We start from the raw sequence: 23,268 nt of genomic DNA on the forward strand, positions 1-23,268 counted from the left end.
ATATTAATGTCTATACACAATACCTTCAATGTCCACAAATTCAAACTGCATTTTACCAGGCACAGATGAAGGCATGAATACATCTTTAAAATGCTTTCATTTAAACACAAGTGAAAACAAACTCATTAGCATGATACTTGTGTCAAGGCTTCTTAGGGCAAAATACTATTTTTAATAGTCAAGAACTTGCCTCTGGAATATTTGAGGGCAAAATTTAGCCACAGTTAATTACTAGCATGATGCTATACCATGTTTTAGTCACCAACATAGTCCAGAAAGTTATAAATCATAAAAAGCATTCACAATCAAGAGTCCTGCCTACTACCTAAAATAAATGCACGCTTCTGTATTAAATTTCCCTCTCAGTCTTTCTTCCTATTTTGCTTCAAATGTAAACCTTTTTGACAACACGAACACAAAATCATGATTATCAGTGGAAATAAATGAGAGCAGTGTGCCAGGTGATCTAATTTCTTAGCTTGGCTTCTAAATCATTTGATAATTCCCATTCCAGGATCAGGTCCTGATCCTATTGCTCAAGGTAATATTAAAATGGTGTTCCTACATTTTCACCAGGTGGCAGAACAGAGGATGGTTTGAGTTTACAATTTGGAAATCTTCACAAATCTTATACAGAATGAGAAGACGAGTTAACTAAATTAAAACCATAAATACCAGCATTTAAACCCAGAAATAGTCATTCCAGTATCAAACGTCTGACAGAGATGCTGGTAATAAGGAGAGGAAGTACGTCATGATAAATCCAATATTTTAAGATACTTGTGGTCCTACAAGATGTTTAAGCACAGGAATCCAATGACTTTGGAATAGCAGAAAGTGATGCATTGAAAACGAGGTACGAAGTTCCATGGATATTAGGAGGAAGAAGAGAAAATTCACACTTAGTGGGTCATGAGAGGATTCCTGGAGGAGGCAGCATTTGAGATGGGCCTTGGAAGTTGAGAAGAGGTAGATGATGGGTTATTTGTTTACTTTTAAAATCTGAGTGTATTTTTCTTTCCTTATTCTTTCAGTCGTTTCTATTTAAAAAAAAAAAAAAAAGCCCCAGAAAGCTCATACCATAAAAATATAGATCTATGGCTACAAATGCTCAAATAACTTCAGGTTACCTTTTCCTCCTTCTAACAGCTTTTTCACAGAAAGCTTCGGGAGCGGCTCAGCCTGCAGTGAAGACACTTTGGAGGTCCGAGTGTTCATTTTGCTGTGAAGCAGAGTCTGAAGCAGGAGACAGTCCTCCAGCTGTTTCAGGAGGAGTTTCCAGTACTCCGTATCAAGAGAAAGGGCCTCCCAGGAATCAGTGAGGGCTTCCGAGTCAGTTCCTGAAACTGTTTGGGAAAACTAACAGAAAACGCCCAGTTGATACTCTGGCTAAGAGTGTGGATCAACATTAACTTGAATGAACTTTTAACGTGAAAGCCGATTGATCATCAGGATACATCACAAAGCGATATACAGATGCTGGTACACAAACATTACTACTTGGCTGGATGGAACATGAAGGTGAGGAGTAGACTGGAGACTTAGGAGCAATGCTGATGGAGTTCAGACATTTATGAAGAGACCTGTAGTGAGGCCCATGATTCAACCGACATGCACTGCAAAGGTTTCAGGCCCATCCCTGCAAGAGTTCCCGGATACTGACAGTTCTTCAGAATGTACTAGCCAACATAAAAAATGTATCTTAAATTTTTCTCTCTCCATTACTAGAAACATCATAAACCAGTCATAATGAATTTAGCCCCAAACTACTGAGACTGACAATGTTGAGTGAATCTCTACAGACCTATTTAAGTATCCTATCCAATTTAATGCAACATCCCCCTAGAAAAAATTATTTGATTCACCATGAGATACAAGGGGCACTAGTCTTGTCTTAAATAAATTTTAGTCTTCAAGAGATGGGGAAAAGCCACAAAGTAAAAGGTCTACTGGAAGCTTTCATCTGAGTCATTCAACACTACATGCCAAAACCACTCTTGTTTCTAAAAGAAGGATATAAATACAACTGTAGAAACTAAGAGCTGAAAGAAATCAGAAATAATGCTGTCTAACCCTGAGCCTTTTGAATGAGGACCTGCCTTCTACAGGCACTCACCACAGACCACCAGCTGTGAACAGGTCTCTGCCCTGACTCCAGTGCTTCTCCCCTTATGCTGTGTGGAGACTAGGTTCAAGTCATCTGAATAAACAACTAAAGAAGAACCCCTCATCTTCAAGAGAGAGACAAGACTCTGCTGGACACATATCTCAAATCCTAGATGTTCCACACACTGAAGACAATGCAGCCCAGAAGGGGAAAGCGGTCGGGGAGCCCGCTGGAGGGGAGCCCCCCTAGAGCCGCCCCCCTGCCCACTCACTTTCTTCTCAGTCAAGCTGTTGGATATCTGGGCAGCGACAGCATGCCCGACGTGTGCGGATAGCAGCGCAGCCCCGTTGTTCTCGGACTGAATACAGACCGTGCGCATCTGCTGCCACCAAGGGGACACTGACTGGGAATCCCAGGTCTCTTCGATGGCCACTACAGGCAAATGGCAAAAAAAGAAACTCTTAGCTTGGCAAATTTCTTTCTTTTAATCTTTGATGTTAAATATAATGTTAGAACCAAGTTTCCCATTGATGCATGTGTGTATTTTTGAATGAACTGGAAAAGAAGTCTTTATTTTATTCAGAAGACTTATATTCCACTTATTTATGCTCTTAGGCATCTTGCTCTGAATCGATTGTAAATCTCTGGAATACTTTCATCATTGATGAAAACTACTACTGAATGTTTTAATATAACAGATTATTGTTCTCATCATGCCAAAAATAGTAAGAAAAATATTATCTCCACCACAGACCATTCAATTCACCTCACTGAACTCAGAAAACACACTGTTCACTATCATTTTTGATGTTGATGCAAAATGTTAAATTTCATAAAGCACACTTTGAATGTATTAAGAGTTTTCTATGACTACATAAAAGATTCTCTCTAGTGAAATGTTTTGTACCTTCTAGTCTCCTTTTGTTACGAGGAAGTATTCTCCCTCCTCATTTTTGTGGAATTTCAACACTGAACATTATTTCTGGGAGTGGAGACCACATTCCCAAGGAGCCAAACCTCAGCGTCCACAGTGCTCACCTTTCATCTTGCTCAGGAGGTACAGCATCGTATGGAGACAGCAGACAGACTGCGGTTTGTCCAAAATATCTTTTTCCTTAGAAAGCCAAACGCTCAGAAGCAGAGACTGAAATCAGATTTAAATCTTTATTGTAAAAAAAATATTTACCATAAACAAAATCTTGTACAATTTTAGACCATATGTGTATTCATGAGTGGTTCAGCCTTTCTGGTCGGGAGGTAAGTGCTTGCTTGTTACATGATGTAGTGTGAGAAGGAGAACAAGGAACAAGGTAGCTTGTCTACCTTAAGAGATTCCTTATTTGTTGGGGATCAAAATCTCCCCATTTCCACCACTTCTTTAGGTTCAGTACTACCCTTCAGTGCAAGCTTCTATTAAAGAGCAAATCGGCAGAGAGGGTACTGCCAGTGAGCATGGATTACAGAAGGCTGGCCGCAGGTTATGACACGAGGGCCTGGAGCTATGGCTCTAGCCCTGGCCTTGGTCATGCAAAGAAACCGGGGACTTGGCAGTGATTGGTGAGTACGTAATACTATCATATCAAACTCTAATCTTCAAGTCACCGAGTCATGAGAAACAGATTTTAAAAGCATTTAAATCAACAGAATGATTTTTAAAAATAAGTGTATCTACTTAAAATTTTTAAAATTTGGGCTCATAAAATTTGTACACAGATAATTCTGGGGTAATGAAAACTTAAAAGGCATAGTGTCACATCTGTTAAGTGCTGGTGTGTGTGAAAGGTTTTGATTGCCTATAATTCTGCAATGTCTTTATGTTAAAAAAAAAAAAGCTCTAATAAAAGGAAAGCTTGACTATCAGTTTAAACACATTAGTACATACAATTTTCAAATTTAAGAAGAGCAGGAAGCTGAAGAAGTGTGTGAAGGAAATTAACTCAGGATAATGACCCAAGGCAGATAAGTACCCAACAAGCGTATCTTCCCATTCGATAACAACAACCTCTTGGGGCAGGGCTGACTACTGGGGTTTTACAAACGATAAGAAGGAAAAATAACTTAGTTACCAACTTAGAACTAAAGTCTGAACCTAGATCTGCCTGATTGTATAAATATAAAAATATACAACACACTTTCTCCTATTTCTCCCCTTTTTGGTTTAACTTGTCTCTTTTTTAACCCTTTCACATCTCTCCCTTCATTAGCCTCCTTTATACTTCATCCTATCCATACTTTTCATTTTTTTAAAACTGGGTATGTCCTTTCATCGGAGAAGGCAATGGCACCCCACTCCAGTATTCTTGCCTGGAAAATCCCGTGGACGGAGGAGCCTGGCGGGCTGCAGTCCACGGGGTCGCTAAGAGTCGGACACGACTGAGCACCTTCACTTTCACTTTTCACTTTCATGTATTGGAGAAGGAAATGGCAACCCACTCCAGTGTTCCTGCCTGGAGAATCCCAGGGACGGTGGAGCCTGGTGGGCTGCCGTCTATGGGGTCGCACAGAGTCGGACACGACTGAAACGACTTAGCAGCAGCAGCATGTCCTTTCATATTTCCCCTCATATCATAAGACAATGACAGTATTAACAATCAATGCTAATAGTTATTTAGAGCTTATTATGAGCGAAGCTACTAATTGCCTTCATAAGTTAAGATACACAGAAAGCATTATGAAGGGAGGACAGGATGGAGGTTCACTCTCACAAAAATGGGGTCGTATCATTCCATGATCATTCCACCTGCTACATAATATCCTCCGTCATCCACAAAATTTTGACTGACGCTAGCCATTTATCAACGTTATTCCCTCTGTTTTAAACTTCTTAACCTCATACAGCACCGCTGCTTATAACCACAAAGCAGGCTAAAAAAAATGAATTGCCTGCATGGACAACAAAGACATTCCAGAATCACGTGAAAATTACTTCGTCTCAGTGTCTTGCGCATACAAGTCGTGAAGCAAATCAAAAGGAAATGAGGGGAAGTGGCAGAATTTATCTACTAGGTTCATGGCCAGGTTACCATTTGACTCACCCTGATTAATTTTGGAGGCAAAATGTACGTCCAGGGGTTCTGTTAAGAGTACACCAGGTTTCTAATGCACTATGTTTCTCAAAGTCTGATTTCATGTCCCCAACAGTAAGGGTTTCAAAGTGCTCACAAAGACTGCCAATCCAAAGGGCTGTTTTAAACTATATTATGTTTAGACAAATTAAATGTCATGCCTTCGCTCTCTCTTACCACTGCACTCTTCTAATTTTTTCTTCAATTAACCGCTTCCTCATCCATCACTACATTTAGCAAGTCCTAAAACAAACAAAAAACCTTGTTTTTTACATGTCTGAGATCTGCTCTATCTCTTGCCCAACTTAGGTAAACTCTGCTTATAAGGTAGATTGTTCTTGTTTTTTTAAATTTAAAAAATTCCAAACCAGTTATGCTTTTGTTTATGTGTAGAAAGTCAGTGTAAACAGAGGATGCTGTGGGAGTCTTTAGAACAGGATGAGACAATTTTAGAATCACTTATGTAAGTGACAGAAAGATTTTTTAAACTTCAGGAAAAATTAAGGGGAAAGGAGAAAAATAAGCCAAGTATAGAGAATAGAGATACCTCGTAGAGATAGGAGGTAGATACCTCGTAGAATACATGTACAGACATACACAACAGGAAAAGACGGTACCTGGAAGGTAACTATCTCCCCAACTAGCGAATACAAAATAAGATATATTTTCAAAACATCGCAGCAAAGAATGTTAGATTATGTATTATTCATAATGTAAACATCTGTATTAGAGATTCACACACTGTAAGTGTGAATCATGTTCTTTTGTAATTGTTAATTCACATATAAATGTCACAAACTGACATCTTACCAGATGATATTTGAACAAAAGACTGAATAATAGAATCCTTGAACAGAAATTTACTAAATTCTTCTAACCAAGGAGTATCTAAGACCTGTCAGAACTTCCACCTAAGAAAGAAACAAACTTCCAGGGATCTTTGGTGGATGTTTCTAAAGCCCACTGAGCTTTACCTTTTGCAAAATATCCTCCTGTATCATTTACATCCTTAATGTTTTAGTCCTTCACTCAACGGAAATGCTAGTGTAGTGTAGGAAATGCTTCCTAGTGTAGGAAGCCATCTGTCAGCCTTGCCTGCCTATACTTCAAAGAAATCTATCTTGTCAGTCTTCTGGATGAGCCTTATTTCCTAGTCTTTCCTGAAAACTAGGGTTTGTTTTAGGTTACAGAATCTAAAACTTTATACAGTTCCATTGAGGACAGTTTTAAACGTTGTGAAAAACTATCAGCCGTTGCCTGTGGATGACATCATCTGTGATTATACTAGATTGGGAAATCTCAAATTAAAAAATGTATACAACCCAGATTATAAGTACCAAGTTTTTTCATGTACATAATTCCAATAAAACTATTTTTTCAAATATTTCAGAAGAAAAAAGAATTCAGAGAATAATTGATCAGGAAAGAATAGAAAGAGCTAGCATTTCAAATAATGTGCCTTTAAAACACTAGTAATAAATTTTGCTGAAAGACCTATCACTTTTTATTCATGACTGTTATATGTCCATATTCCTGAAAGTCTGTTACTCTTTTAACATTAAATAACAGACATTAATCTATATTCTCTTTAAAAAAAAATGACTTGAATTTTAATAACTCCAGAAAAATGTCACTAGTCTATACCGTGGCACTGGTGTTAACTGCTTTGGGAAAGAGCAAGATATAAGCAGAACACATACCTATTGCCTGGTGTACAAACCCCTGCACTTTATCTTCCCACAGCCAGATGGTTGAGTAACAGTGAGAGTGTGTGGGCTGCTATCTTGTCTAATCAATGTCACCACAATGACCAAGCAGGCTCTTTTAAAAGCTAGTCTTACTGTACACTCAGTTTCTTACTTTTATTCTTGGGCTTTTTTTTTTCCCCAAGAGAAGCGTCCTCTTCCCTTCCCATTCATTATAGCCTTTAAGTGAAAATGTCTTATCTTTTTCTCTTTTTTACTCTGCATTCACAGGGTTTTTAAAAATTACTTAATTATAAATTAATTAAGGGCATCCCTGGAGGCTCAGACAGTAAAGAATCTGTCTGCAATGCAGGAGACCAGGGTTCGATCCCTGGTTCAGGAAGAGCCACTGGAGGAGGAAGTGGCAACCCACTCCAATATTCCTGCCTGAAGAATGCCATGGACAGAAGACCCTGGCAGGCTACAGTCCATGGGGTCAAAAAGAGTTGGACATGACTGAGTGACTAACATACAAATTAAGTAAACTAAACTGAGTAGACTGATTGTTTTTAAAATACTTTAAAAATACAGTATCTTCTATTACGTTTTAAACAAAAATACTTTAAAAATAAAACCCAGCCAGAAAACATTTCTCTAGGAAAAAGAATTCAGCCATTTGGAATGTGTGAAATAGTCTCATAAGAGATGATTTCTAAAAAAGTGTTTAAATTTTGGCCAATTTTAGAAATTTAGTAGCACAATAATACAGGTCACAGCCTGATGGGTTTAAAGCACAGAAATTTCCCATATAATACACATCACTCTATCACATTATAAAACACACACACACACATACACCTATATATATATCTACAGTAAAGTTAGCTAATTTTAAGTTGGGTAAATAATACCATAAACGTGATAAAGTACATCTCCATCCAAAGCTCCCTTGTGCCTCTCAGTTTATCTCCAACTCCCACCCTCAGCCTCCAGCACACATTCATCTCCTTTGTTACTCTATTTTTGCTTATTCTAGTATTTCATATAAAACCAACTGAAATCACTGGTAGGTTCTCTTTTGTTTCTGGATCTTTTCACTTGGCCTAATGCTTTGGAGATTCATTTATGTCATTCTGTGTATCAGTGGTTCATTTCATTGTATGGTTACACCATACTTCATCCATTTATCAATTACTGGATATTTGGGTTGTTTCCAGTCTGGGTTATTAGGAATAAAGCTGCTGTAAATAGTTTACTCCAAGTCTACGCAAAATACATTTTCATTGCTCTTGACTAAGTACCTAGGAGCAAGACTGCTGGATTTTACGGTAAATCTATGTTCAACTTGACAAGAAACTTTCAAACTGTTTTCTACAGTGGTTGTATTAAGTTGCATTTCCATCTGATGCATTTTCATCTGTGTTGAGCATTCTGATTGCTTACATCCTCATCAACACTGGATATGTCAGTCTTTTTAAGTTTTAGTCATTCTCTGGAACAGAGGCCATCATGGTTGTATTTCTGCATTTCCTTGGAAGGAAAGATGCTAAAGCTGAAACTCCAATACTTTGGCCACCTCATGTGAAGAGTTGACTCACTGGAAAAGACCCTGATGCTGGGAGGGATTAGGAGCAGGAGAAGAAGGGGACGACAGAGGATGAGATGGCTGGATGGCATCACCGACTCGATGGACATGAGTTTGAGTGAACTCCAGGAATTGGTGATGGACAGGGAGGCCTGGCGTGCTTCAATTCATGGGGTGGCAAAGAGTCGGACATGACTGAGCGACTGAACTGAAATGAACTGAATGGCTAATTTCTGAACATCATTTAGGTAATTATTTGCAATTTGTATGTATGTTTTGGTGACGTACCTGTTCGAATCCTTTGCTCATTTTTTTAAACTGTATTGTCTCATCATTGAGTTGTACAAATTCTTTGTACAAATTCTTTGTACAACCTGGACACAATGCATTTATCAGATCTATGTTGTGTAAGAGACTTGCCTTTTCAATTTCTTAAGTCTTTTAAAAAACAAAAGTTTTGAAATTTCATGAAGCATAACTTTTCAGTATTTTTCTTTTACAGTTCATGCTTTTTCTACCTTAAGAAACCTTTGTCTAAACCAAGCTTTCTCTGATGCTTTCTTCTATAGATTTTGTAGTTTTACCTCATATTGATATTTATGTTCCATTGGACTTAATTTTTTTAATATATGACTTGAAGTATAGGTGTGAGGTTTGTTTCTTCCAGCCTTTGATCAAATTGCCAGAGATCAAATTGCCAACATCCACTGGATTACAGAAAAAGCAAGAGAGTTCCAGGAAAACATCTACTTCTGCTTTACCGACTTCGCCAAAGCCTTTGACTGTATGGATCATTAACAAACTGTGGAAAATTCTGAAAGAGATGGGAATACCAGACCACTTTTCTGCCTCCTGAGAAACTTGTATGCAGGATAAGAAGCAAGAGTTAGAACTGGACATGGACAATGGATTGGTTCAACATTGGGAAAGGAATACATTGAGGGTATATATTGCCATCCTGCTTACTTAACTTATATATGAAGCATATCATATGAAATGTTGGGCTGGATGACTCACAAGCTAGAATCAAAATTGCTGGAAGAAATATCAACAACCTCGAATATGCAGATGGTACCACTTTAATGGCAGAAAGTAAAGAGGAACTAAAGAGCTTCTTGATGAAGGTAAAAGAGGAGAGTGAAAAAGCTGGCTTAAAATTCAACATTCAAAAAACAAAGATAATGGCATCTGGTGCCAACACTTCATCACAAATAGAAGGGGAAAAGGTGGAAACAGTGTCAGATTTCATTTTCTTGGGCTCCAAAATCACTGCAGACAGTCACTGCAGCTATGAAAGAAAAGCTATAACAAACCTAGACAGTGTATTAAAAAGCAGAGACATCACTTTGACGACAAAGGTCCATATAGTCAAAACTATGGTTTTTCCAATAGTCAGGTATGGATGTGAGAGCTGGACCATAGAGAAGGCTGAACGCTGAAGAATTGATGCTTTTGAACTGTGGTGCTAGAGAAGACTCTTGAGAGTCCCTTCAAACCAGTCAATCCTAAAGGATATCAACCCTGAATATCCATTGGAAGGACTGGTGCTGAAGCTGAAGCTCTAATACTTTAGCCCCCTGATGTGAACAGCTAGATCACTGGAAAAGACCCTGATGCTGGGAAAGACTGAGGGCAAGAAGGGAAAGGGGCAACAGAGGATGAGATGGTTGGATGACATCACTGATTCAGTGAACATGAGTTTGAGCAAGCTCCAGGAGATAATGAAGGACAGGAATCTGGTGTGCTGCAGTTCACGGGTCACAAAGAGTTGGACATGACTTAGCAGCTGAACAACAATGACCTCAGTTTTAATGTAAACAAAATTTAAATGAAACTGATGAAGCACAATAGAAAACAAGTAGTATACCATGTTCATCTATTTCAGCATCTCAATTCTGAATGATAGGTAATAGTTATCTCCTTTTTAAAAACTTTTTAATTTGCAATAATTATAGATTCACTGGTGGCACAAAGGAGCACAGGGAGGTCCATGGGCCCTTCCTGCAGTCTTCCCTCATGTTAATATCTTACACAAAACCAAGAAACTTCCATTGGTAAAATCCATAAAGCTTGTGCAAATTTCACCAGTGATATAGGCACTCATTTTGCAGCATGCAATTTTATCATGTGTAGCACTGCATAATCGCCACCATCCAGACACTCTGCCAAGGCACAAGATCTCCCTCCTGTTAACGCTTTATAGCCACAGCCTTCTCCCTGACGTGCACCACTAACCCTTGGCAACCACTAATCTGTTCTCCGTCTTTATGACTGTGTTATTTTATGAATGTTATGAAAACAGAATCATGCAGTATGTATCTTTTTTTGAAAAAATTTTTTCTATTTGCATATTTTCCTTATTCATCCAAGCTACTGCTTCTACTAATAGTTTATTCCTTTTTATTGCTGAGGGGTATTCCATGGTAAGAATGAGCCACAGTCTGTTTATCCGTTTATCCCCTAAAGGGCACAGAGCAGGTTTCAGTGTCTGGCTATTATGAATGAAGCCACTTATGAACAACCATGTGCAAGCAATGTGCACCTTTAACTGTACTTCCTGACATCTATACTGCAAAGGGAGGTAGAGCAAAATCCATTTTTAAAGGACTTACATGTTCAGTTAAAACAGTATCGTGGTCCAGTTACATAAAGAATTCATGCGCCAATGCAGGGAACACGGGTTAGATCCCTGGTCCAGGAGGATCCCACATACCTTGGGGCAACTAAGCCTGCACCCTAGAGCCCGTGCTCCGCAACAAGCCATCAGAATGAGAAGCCTGTGCACCGCAACTAGAGAACAGGCCCTGCTCACCAGAACTAGAGAGAGCCTGTGAGCAGCAGCAAAGACCCAGCACAGTTAAAAATACACAAACAAATAAAAACTAATGTTAGCATTGTCAACAAGTTCATAGAGGTGGAAGGCCCAAATCCTGGCCAAAACTTGAGATGTGAGTGGGCATGTGGTAAAGGGTGTGCACGCGTGTATCTCTGTACATGTGGGGGGCAGTCAAGAGCAGAACAAGTGATGTGGGCCAACTCCCTTGCCCTTTTCAGAAAGGGTGAAAATTTAGTGTTGCAGTTTTCCCAGTGGATGATTCCTTTATTTATATTTGTTATGGCACAGAGATTAAATCCTAACATGTATTCAAGGTCTGGGAATGTCTGATAATTCAATAATGCTTTAAGGAAACAGTTTTGTTCTCTAGATAAGATCTTTTTAGGCTAATATGAACACTTTTTTCTGATGATCCCAGTCCACTGCATGCATACACAACAGACTCTAAATTTATTTTAGGCCAACCTTGGAATATGCTGGTTATAATTTACAGAGAATGAGAAAAATCAGATATTATTATTCAATTAAATACATGACTATACATTTCCTTGATTGTTTTTAGAAAGTTTTCTGTATGCTCTATAATACACTTTAGACAAGAGTAAAAAAAAAAGATGTCACTTCCAGATGACATTAACGAGGAAGAACAGCATCCAGCAACAAGAAACCTTACCAACAACAGCTGGGGGCTGAGTCCAGCCGACTCCAAAGTGTGACACATTTCCTCAGTGGAGCTTTCTCCACATAAACACTTCCAAAAAAAGAAACTGCCTGGTAAAACAAAAACAAAACACGTCAACCAATGAATGCCTGCTTACCAAACTCAAAATCTTCCTGAATTGCAATCTAGATCCCTAGAGGAGCAAAACAACAGCAGAGAAGGGAAATCAATGGCTCAGTTTAGGCAGAAGGCAAATCATTACATGTCTCACACTGTCTCCTAAGTATTCTTTTTAATTCAGTACAACTTTTTTAAGACAGTGCCTACCTATCCAGAGAGTCTTCCATTGACTGTAAAATATACATTCAATTCTTTGGTTAATTATTTTAAAAAGAGGGAGGATTCAGAAAGTAGTTTATCATTCTACCTACCTAAAGCCACATATTCCTCTTCACTTGTCTTCTTTATGTTGACCACATCTTTCTCATATTCTAAATATTCCAGGAATGTTTTCACAGGCAACACACCATCCTTCTCATCAGAAAATCGGACAGCAGTCCTGCTGTTCTCTTGCTTATACTTCTCTAACAAGGCCTGGAGCTTAAGGAGTTCTTTCTCATCCAGCCTTAGTAACACGGCCAAGTCCTTAAATTTAGGGAGGAAGGAAGTTATCAATAGACCATTTCTCTTTCTATGACTGCCATTATGTGTCAATCATCTGTCATTATCACCTGAAACAATATCCAAGACTATAAGCAAAAAATGACTTCTTAATTAATGCGACAGCTATGGTGTGCTCTGCTGAAAATTTTACTCTCAATTGGTAAGCAGGATGTTATTTAAATAAAATAATCTTGAAACACTACATATTACTAAAAGTATCACTCTTAGAAAGTTTCTTGAGATTATTCAATACCCTTCTAAAATGTCTGAATTTTAATAAACATATATTATTGCTTAATCAGAAAAAAATGTAAGTGGTTGTTAATTGCCAACTCTTGTGATTCTGAGGAAACTAAAGAACTATTTGATATTTAATACTTGTTTTAGTAAGCAGCACAAACACTATAAAATGAAAGCAATGGGCAACGGTCCTCACTGTGTCTACATATAAATCCTCTTTATGGCTCTCAGGGTTGTACAGATTAAAGAGTAACAGATACAACCTGCCAGCCTTTCAAACTGTTTTCACATCAGATGTGCAGAAACATCTCCTGATACTACTCCCGGTGGTGGTGGCAGTTTAGTTGCTCAGTCGTGTCCGCCTCTTTGAGACCTCATGGACTGCTGCCCAACAGGTTCCTCTGTCCATGGAATTCTCCAGGCAAGAATACTGGAGTGGGTAGCCGTTCCCTTTTCCAGGGGATCTTCCCACTCCAGGCACCCTATAGGTATAACTTAATCAACCTGAACTTCTCTGCTGCTTGAAGTATTTTCACTATTGGAGAAGTAATGGCAGAACAAAATCTGCTGCAAAATGGCCTTGTCATTTATCATGGCATTCACAGAATAGTATTATGAAGCGATTGTTAAAATACTTTATAAAATTCATCTATAATACCAAAGATTAAAAAAAAAAGTTAGAATGTGTAGGTTATTTTCAATACTGAGAGGAAATATTTTCAGTATTTGCCACCTCTCATTTTTATTTAAAATTTATTTCTATACATGTGTTTACAATAATAGACAACTGTTTTAAAACTCAATGAGCTTTCAGATGTACCAAATATGTTTTTTAGAAGCATTACCAGTGCCTTGACAAATCATTAAAGTCGCTTTAACGATTTTCCTTTAGATAAGTAAAAGACATGAGACCCTGAAGCCACCAACCTGCCCACGGTCATACAGTACTTGAGGGAAGAGAGGACACTATTTCTCTCTGCTCTCTATCAAGAGAGATTCTAGTCTCTGCAGAGAAAGTAGGAATTTTGTACACTCTCCCAGAAACGAGCAATACTGCACTTGCACTCTAACAAGGATTACAAGGTCCTATCACTTTTTTCACATTGTGAAGAATAAAACCATAGAACATTTTCTAAAATTACTTTAAACACTCTGATGTAAGGTGGACTAGCTTAAAAATGTATTCTATTATGTAGTAAACAACACAGAAAAGCTGGTCTCTTCTGCTTGTTAGAATCATTTTCTTTAAAAGAAATAGAAAATTTGCTACTTCCGTTCATTGCACATTTTTGATTAGCAAACCCTGTCGAAAAGAAGTTGTAGTAAGCAATTTTATAAAAGAACTTAAGGAAAACCAAATGATTCTAGGTACTGACATAGATTAATAACAAGCTCAATATTCAAACCTAAATAGCATAAATTTAGGAGCAAGGCAGAGAAAGCCAGCAGGGATCTTGTAAAGAACATAAAGCTTTACACATTAAAAAAAAAACCAAACCCTTAATATTTGTACTTCTTTACTACCAATTAAAAAATAACAAATAAGCAAAGAGATGATTTTGTATAATGAATAATGGGATTACTCACATTATCAGAGAATGGTGTATCTGAACGAAAATCAGTGGAATTTAATTGACTAACAGACTCATAAAGATGCAGTAATTTCAATTTATTGGCACAAAATTGTAGCAGTCCTTCATCAACAGACTCAAGCTCTACAAGGTAGAAAGAAGAAATACATTAAAGAGATATATTTAACGGACTGATAAAAATACCTTAATTTTACATAATTCCTTGATGTTCCATTTTGTAATATAGCTATATTTTCAATATAACAAATTAAGAAGGCAAAAATAATTTTTCTATCATGCAAAGAGTCTAAATTTTTAAATGAAGGTGCTCTAATAGTGGGAGAGGAGGAGAAAAAGAAAGAAAGAAAACAGAAGAGATATTTTAGTCTAGCACTCAAATTTAAACAAATATTTTGGAAACAGGTTTGAAAATATCCTCCCCTCACTCCCTAAATCAAATGTTGTCTATTATTCTTATACCCTGAGAAAAGACAATTGGAAAGCTGCCTGGCTCTTCTTATCACGGTGGTCAAAGATACTATAATTCAACCAGAAACTGGACTGTCAACACATGCATCCTCAAGAGAGGCTGAGAAAGAGACCAAAAGTAGAATTCCACCTGCATCAGTCAGGTTTCTTGTTGAGGTTAACGCTGGAAAAGTACCCACTCTCTGCATAATACAATACATTCCTGTATGATAAAGGCAGACATTGAAAACTGCAAGACTCTGTTATGAGATACAATAACATGGAAGATTGTCTATGTTCTTACAGCCATAATAAAATTAAGCATTCTCAATATTTGTCATTTTTAGGACTCTCATTTGTGGGTAGAACTTGAAGCTAGTGATGTTACAGAACTCCAACACTGGTGTTTGGTTTACTTCCAGCCCAGTGCAAGAAAGATTTTAATAAATTTTTTGACATTAAAAAAAAAAATCCTTAGGGGAATAGGGAGATTTTAGAAGTTTACTATACTTTTTAAAAGAGGTATTTCTAACATGTTGTATGCACTAAGGGAGTTTTCTATTTGCCAAAAGTCAACTTTACATGTGTTAAGAAAAAATTTCAAAATTAAGATGCTTACTGTCCTGCAACAGCATATTATTTATTTATTTTTTGGTCATACCATGCAGCATGTGGCATCTCAGTTCCTCCACCAGCAAACTGAACCAGTGCCCCCTGCAGTGGAAGTAGAGTCGGAACCACTGGACCACCAGGGAAGTCCCCTGGAACAGCATACTACGCTTTATCCATTAAGCCACTCTGCTGCTGCTGCTGCTAAGTCGCTTCAGTCGTGTCCGACTCTGTGCGACCCCATAGACGGCAGCCCACCAGGCTCCTCTGTCCCTGGGATTCTCCAGGCAAGAATACTGGAGTGGGTTGCCACTGCCCTCTCCGAAGCCACTCTAGGCTGGCTTAAATATGAAGCCTCCTGGCAGTTCAGGGGTTGGGACTCTGCCTTCCAACGCAGGCATTGAGGGTGTGATTTTTGGTCAAGGAGCTAAGATCCCACATGCCTTGTGGCCAAAAAAACCCAAAACATAACACAGAAACAGTACTGTAACAAATTCAATAAAGACTTTCAAATCAGTCCACAAAAAAAAAAACAGTAGGTTTCATATAATTCACACAATAAGCAAGCAAAAAGTCACAACTAGATGAAGTCCGTACACCACATACTACTTTTTTAACTGATGTTAGGAATTCAGAGTAAATTTTTCTAGCTCAGCTAGAAAGAATATGGAGTTACAACCCCACAGTTACAGATGTAATTCTTTTCCAGACAAATACATTCTGAACAGTAAAAAACAATCAGAACTAGTCATGTAATCATAGTCTGTGATTCTGGAAGCCCTAGTTCCGTTCATGAGGGAAGTGGATGAAAAAATATGGATTCCATACACTGACAAAACATTAATCAAAGCATAGAATTTTGGGGAAAAAAATCATTATCATGGTCAAAACAACATTACTGAGAGTTAAAATACAATGGCAGCAAGACAGTCTGGTTGTTTTTTTGCTTACCACCAGCTGTCTTGTCCCCACATGCCAACCGGCTTTCAAAACGCTTTACAACTAGTATCACAATAGTCACTTCCCATCATTCTATCTTTCCTCATAATAGATGGATTCAAATGAAAAATATTTACAGTAAGAAACAGAGTCAACATACTCCGAGAAAGATCAGTAGCATACACTGAACAGGCAACTTTAAAAGTCCCCAATGATAAAGGTATGAAATAAGTTTTCTTCTTTCTTATACATTGTTTCTTATACATATTGCCATATCAAGGTAACAGGATGGCATCATAAACAGTTAATACTTCCTATGGTCAGAGTTACAAAATTTGAGCTGAGACCATAAACAAACCCTATTACCTTGATTTTTTAAAGTGTCCATTAATGTCTGAGTGATGTTTTTAAGGCAGGAAAATGGTAAACGTTCACTTGCCAAGATGCTTTCCAAAGCCTAGAAGAAAAAGAAAAAAAAAAGAAAGAAAGAAAGTGAAGTCGCTCAGTCGTGTCCGACTCTTTGAGACCCCATGGACTGTAGCCTACCAGGCTCCTTCATCCATGGGATTTTCCAGGCAAGAGTACTGGAGTGGGTTGCCATTTCCTTCTCCAGAGGATCTTCCCAACCCAGGGATTGAACCCAGGTCTCCCACATTACAGGCAGACGCTTTTACCATCTAAGCCACCAGGGAAGCCGCCTAGAAGAAAGATGAACAATTTTCGTAATTACAAGGCAAAGATCTTGGTTTTTAAATTTCACATTTATGCCCATAGTTTCACTGCCCCAAGTTTCAAAGGGAAATTCCATTTTAAGATGTTGTATTAATCATCTGAGAGCTAAAGTTGCAACATAAGTAATATGTAATCAATTTCATGTCATGCCAAATATGGTACCATGACAAAAAGTCCAGACTGAGAATGAAACAACTTGGAAAGCAACTGATGTGCAACAGGATGGCAGAGACAGAGGTAAAGTTATTCACCAGTAAGAGTCTGAGTGAGTTTGTAGTACATATGCATAAATGAAAAGCAGACATTGCCACCGTCATGCCAGTAATAAAAGCTGACAACAACTTAATTACTGCTATGTTACTGTGCTTGAGCATGGCTGGCTGTATCCACAGGCCAGTCTAGATGAATATATTTCCCACCTCTTGGCACCTACTCTCTTCCTGCCCAGTAGTAGATATTTAAGAATCTTCATCATTACTTCACGCCTAAAAAAGCAACCATCAGAATCACTAGTGGGTTACACACAGCACTTAAAGTTCACACTTGTCCTTTCATATCAGCATGTTAAACTGAATTTTGAATTATGAGATTAAACAGTATAAAAGGTAGGCCATGAATGTGGCATGAGACAAATAACAAATAACAGACTTCATCCAACAACAACTCTGTGTGTCTGTGGGGGAGAAATAGGTGCAGAGGGCAGCTCTGGAGGTTGGTCTGGCCTAGCATGAGGCAAACACATGGAGAATATAAAGAAAGTAACCCAGGCACTTCCCTGGTGATCCATTGGTTAGGAATCCGCCTTTCAATGTAGGGAACACAGGTTTCATCCCTCGTCAAAGAACGGCTGCCTGCAATGTGGGAGACCCAGGTTCGATCCCTGGGTTGGGAAGATCCCCTGGAGAAGGGAATGGCAACCCACTCCAGTATTCTTGCCTGGAGAACCCCATGGACAGAGAAGTCTGGTGGGCTACAGTCCATGAGGTCGCAAAGAGTCGCACATGGCTGAGTGACTTCACTTACTTACTTACAAAGAATGGCTGCAAGGCAACCAACTCTGAGCACAGAGCCTGTGTGCGACAACTAGAGAGCCCGTGCACCACAACAAAAGATCCCAAATGCTGAAACGAACATCCTACGTGCTGCAACTAAGACCCAAAGTAGCCAAATAAATGAATAAAATATTAAGTAAAAAGAAAAAGACAGAAAGTGATCAAAAAAGGCAAATACCTAGGAAAATGTCATCTGCCTCTGTTGTGTCTACTATCACACAAGTTAGCAGCTCACTGCCTTACTAATATTATTCAGTCTTCAAAGTCTAAACTGGTTTCTTTCCTCCCTTAACTGCTGTAAAACAATACACAAATTTCACTATTAGGTTGTTTAGTATTTTTTATAAAATTCATAGCTTCATATGAAATTCCATAGTATTAAAAAAATTAAGGAAACAGTTCTAAAGTTTCCTGATTTTATTGTTCTATGATATAAAAAAGACGGTATTAAAATGAGAAGAATTATGTGGGTTCTGACCCTCCCTTTCCAGAACTGAAGCCTTCAACTGCTCTCCACATGCCCACTCTGTCAAAAGAATCACCTTTAATAATGGAGACTTTGCCCCAAGGAAAATGAGAATCAATTAGTACTGTCAGTGGAGTGGAAAACACAATTAAAAGTCAGAGGCCTGTCAGTTTTACAAAACGATAGTGTTTTTAGAAAATGAGTGCCATAATAGAATAAGAGGGATAGAAAGAAACCAGTATTCACTAAATCATCCTACTATTTCAGATGCTGCGTTATGAAAATGACGTATTTGGTAAGGTCCTATTTGAAGGAGCTTAAAAGAGGTAAAGAGGAAAAAGCTGGGGAGCTAGGACTAATACACATGAAATAATCAGAAAACAAATGTAATCAGCCTTCTGTATCCATGGGTTCCTCATTTATGGATTCAACCAACCATGGACTGAAAATACTTGGAAAGAAAAAATTCCACAAAGTTCCTAAAAGCAACTGTGAATTTGCCCCATACTTGCAACTATTTACACAGCACTTACACTGTATTTACAACTGTTTACATAGCACTTACATTGTGTTAGGCATTACAAGTAACCTAGAGAGGATTTCAAGCATACAAGAGGATGTGTGTAGGTTATATGCAAATACTACACAATTCTATGGGGCTTCCTTGATAGCTCAGTTGGTAAAGAATCCGCCCGCAATGCAAGAGACCCCAGTTCAATTCCTGGGTTGGGAAGATTCCCTGGAGAAGGGAAAGGCTACCCACTCCTGTATTCTGGCCTGGAGAATTCCACAGACTGTATAGTCCATGGGGTCATAAAGAGTCGGACATGACTGAGCAACTGTCACCTCACACAATTTTGTAAAGGGACTTGAGCACCTTTAGATTTAGGTATTCACAGGGGGTCCTGGAATCAATGCCCCTGAGGAAACTGAGTGAGACTGCAGTCATTAGCTGTCTGTTCTGATTAAAAGCAGAGCTCAGAGGCATCCCTGAGGACCGGCGCGCCATGTCAGAACCCCAGCAGCAACAGCAGGGATTTGGGTAAGAGGAGTGGCAGTATGAGTTACCATATTACAACCAGGAGCCTGGAAAAGGTAACAAGTCTTGATTATTCCATGAGAGGCTAAGAGGCAACAGGGCCTCTTCTATAGTATCAATGAGAATGTAAATTAGTACAAGTATTTTGAGAAGTAATTTATCATCAACCAGCCAGAAGCTCATACCCTAGAGATTCCATTCTAAGGTATAAACTCAAGAGAAACTCTTACATTTGTGTGCCAGGAAACATTGTACAAGGATAATCACACTCTCACTGTTGGTAACAGCAAAAAACTGAGAAGAGTAAATGTCCACAGACATAGTGAATAAATAAATGACAGTCACAGAGTGGAATTCATACATTACACGAGTTAGCTGCAGGCAGCAATGCAGAGAACTTCCAGAAACACAACGATAAGAGAATGGAGTAGGTCACAAAGAAGACAGAGTAGGACTCGATTCACTTCAAGTCCAAAAAAGTGCAAAATGCATCACTATGTTTTAAAGGAGTCGCACAGAAATGCTGTAACTACAAAGAAAAGCAAAAGAGGAACACAAAATTCTAAACACTGGTTACCTCAGGAATGGGAGAAGGGATGGGAGGAGGAGGGACACGCAGGGAGGGCTCTTCAGAGTTCCTGGTAGCATCCTGTTTCCTAAGGTGGGTGGTCATACACAGCTCTGTCTTATCATTATTACTTAATTTGAATATATGTTATGTATGGGTTTTCGTGTGTATATAAAACACACACACTTCCATGTATGGTAGTATTACTTAATCAAAAAAGACAAAACAGACAAAAGAAACTTTTGCATGGGAATGTGAAAAAAGGATGAACATGCATGAAAATACAGAAAGAGGATTTTGGCTTGTCATGTTTTTGGAAGGAAACAGGAAAAATACAGGTTTTACTAGAAGGGAATGTAACAGTTACTTGGCAGGAAAGATCTTTTATTATATACACTTACTTGTTTTTTGGTTGCAGGGTATTTAATATCAAGAATTAATTCCTTTATTTCTGTTTCAATCAAATCTAGAAAGAAAATTAACCAAAATAAAATTTTGGGTCACTTTTATGACAGGTAAACTTTATTCTGAAAGAAAAACACATGTGTTTGCACTATCAGTCAGTCTGAAGGATTTCTGAGTCCTCTTGGAAATTACTGTTTTATTGTTACAAATTTTAATACTCCCTCGATGGTGTGCTTCATCCTTCAGAATAATTCCAATAAAAGCTATACACGATTACTTGTACCTCATCTCATTCCACAAAGGAGTTGCAACAGCTCATAAATGCACTAAAGTGTTTTGCTTGCTCCATTTAGAATATTCTATTAACTTTAAAAATGCCATGACAGTATCCTTCATTTTTATTAAAGGACACCTACCAAGATTGGGACATTTTGCTTTCAGTAAGGTTCCCAGTTTCTTCACTAAGTGCATGTCCTTGGCTCGTTCACTCTTCTTATCGCTGAAACAAAAAAAATACAACAAATTCTTAAAGAAAGTGAAGCTGTTTTCCTCCTAATTCTGATACATACAAATTTCTTTTTCTTTCCTATGCTTCCTATTTAACTTTAAAGGGATCAGTCTAGAGAGAAATAAAACAATAGCTATAAAACAAAGCTATATTTAAAATGAATAACCAACAAGAACCTACTGTATAGCATAGGGAACTCTGTTCAGTGTTGTGTGGCAGTCTGGATGGGAGGGGAATTTGGGGAAGAATGGATACATGTATATGTATGGCTGAGTCCCTTTGCTGTCTACCTGAAACTATCACAACAGTGTTAATTGGCCATACTACAGTACAAAATTAAATGTTTAATACAAAACAAAAAGGACTGGGAAAAGTCGGTAGAGGGACATTAACAAGCTGGCACGTGATACAACTTACCTCAATGCTAAGTGGAAAGGAACATTGACTGTTTTCACACTTCCAGACACTGGATCAACCAGGCAGATCTGGTAAGTCTGGGGCTGCCAACTCTGACTAGTAATGTTATTTAAGCCCATTATTTTATAGCCAGGATACAGAAGCCTGAGGAAATCACAAAGCAATATGGTAAGCCATGGAGTTTATATGCCGCAACAGAAGATCCACGTGATGCAATGAAGATCCAGGGTGCCACAACGAAGACCCAAGGCAGCCAAATAAATATTTTTTTAAAAGTAAAATAGAACCTAACTGCCAGGGTTCTACCTTGTAAAAATGTGCTAGAAATCACATAAACACAACCAGGCTGATGTCGCAGTGGCAAACAAAGCACTCACATGACCAGGGGAATCGGAAGGAATCTTTCCTTTCCAGCCTCCACAGTGTAAGGAGGGATGGGGACAAGTGGGGCACCAAAGCTGACCTTAATTCAGTAGTGTATCATGGCCTCCTCAGTCAGATTCCTTTGTTATTAAACACTTAATCCATAATTACATAGCAGGCATTCATGGGGAAAAGCCACAATAAAGGACATTTTAATTCTCAACCAACTTGCAATCTAATTAAGTAGCTTTAAACAGAAGCTTTACTTGAACAAAAGCATTTCTTTTTGCAGCCAGGAAAAGGCTAGGGTTTGCAGGTTACCTGCAGTGCTTTCCCACGTTGAAAGCGCCAACTCGAGGGCCCTGCTGTGTGCTCCACACTTCTAAAATGCCCCTCCGTGGTGCATAGATCACAAGGAACTGAGCCACTCGACTTGGACCCTGAGGACTTCCAAAAGGGGAAAAGTCTCCCTTTTCTGGCACTCTTTCGTGGAGGTCCTCTACAATCTGGATCCAACCAGTCTGTGCATCTCGATACCCTTAGAGACAGAGGAAAAGGAAAGCCACTCAGATATGGAATCTAGGTTTAGCAGAGCCTTCTGAAGCACTCCAGAATGTTTTAGTCAGCGGGGCTCAAGAAAAGCAATAAACGTGTATTCTCTTTTATTATGAAATATATTAAACAAAAAAAATTGTAATTATGACAAATCCTAAATCGCCAAGACTCATTAAAATGTCAGTTTGCTACAGTTGGTTCTGATCACACTTTCTTTTGTAAGAAGAAATCAGTTATCATGGAAGGTTTCCTGATTTCCGTCCCTTCCTCCCTCTCTTTAAAAAATTCTGGAGAGACTTTAAGGTTCAGATTTAAAATAAAAATCCAATTAAAACAGAAGATCAAACTGGTTTCCTGCAATTCCAGTCCCCTGGTGGTACACAGACAGAGGGGGGACATGGGCTGCAGAGCAATGGGAAGCAGCACTGGCCTGTGAGAAGAAACACACAGCTGACATGCCTTCCTAATCCCTCTCTTCTTAGTAACGGGGAGGAAAAGGACAGTGTGCACCAGCTGCAGAAGGACAGGCCACAATGGCAGCCATGGCATCACCATAGTGGATCTGGACCAATCGGTATACATTCTGGAAAAGTCTTGCTGAGAACATACCCTTGAAGTTATTTCAAAGACAAGCACCATGTCACGGAGAAATGATGTATCTGCTACCTTGAAACCTATTTTAAAGACGCTTAAACATGTGGCAAGTAAACACTGCAGGAATTCTTTGGCAAGAA

At 38.6% G+C, this 23,268-nt stretch overlaps 1 protein-coding gene across 1 annotated transcript in view; it reads right to left on the reverse strand.

The window, feature by feature from the left end:
* Positions 1 to 23,268, reverse strand: part of RAB3GAP2 (RAB3 GTPase activating non-catalytic protein subunit 2) — a 101,927-nt gene that overhangs the window by 17,152 nt on the left and 61,507 nt on the right. Inside the window, exons 14-24 of the mRNA XM_005690485.3 lie at positions 22,301 to 22,517; positions 21,617 to 21,760; positions 21,108 to 21,190; positions 20,688 to 20,752; positions 16,796 to 16,886; positions 14,430 to 14,557; positions 12,371 to 12,584; positions 11,952 to 12,049; positions 3,146 to 3,251; positions 2,379 to 2,539; positions 1,131 to 1,359 (exon numbers count right to left, since the gene is read on the reverse strand). Coding sequence (XP_005690542.1) covers positions 1,131 to 1,359; positions 2,379 to 2,539; positions 3,146 to 3,251; positions 11,952 to 12,049; positions 12,371 to 12,584; positions 14,430 to 14,557; positions 16,796 to 16,886; positions 20,688 to 20,752; positions 21,108 to 21,190; positions 21,617 to 21,760; positions 22,301 to 22,517 — 1,536 coding nt within the window. The remainder of the gene's footprint in view (positions 1 to 1,130; positions 1,360 to 2,378; positions 2,540 to 3,145; positions 3,252 to 11,951; positions 12,050 to 12,370; positions 12,585 to 14,429; positions 14,558 to 16,795; positions 16,887 to 20,687; positions 20,753 to 21,107; positions 21,191 to 21,616; positions 21,761 to 22,300; positions 22,518 to 23,268) is intronic.

Source organism: Capra hircus, chromosome 16 (assembly GCF_001704415.2).
Source record: "Capra hircus breed San Clemente chromosome 16, ASM170441v1, whole genome shotgun sequence".
NCBI lineage: Eukaryota > Metazoa > Chordata > Mammalia > Artiodactyla > Bovidae > Capra > Capra hircus.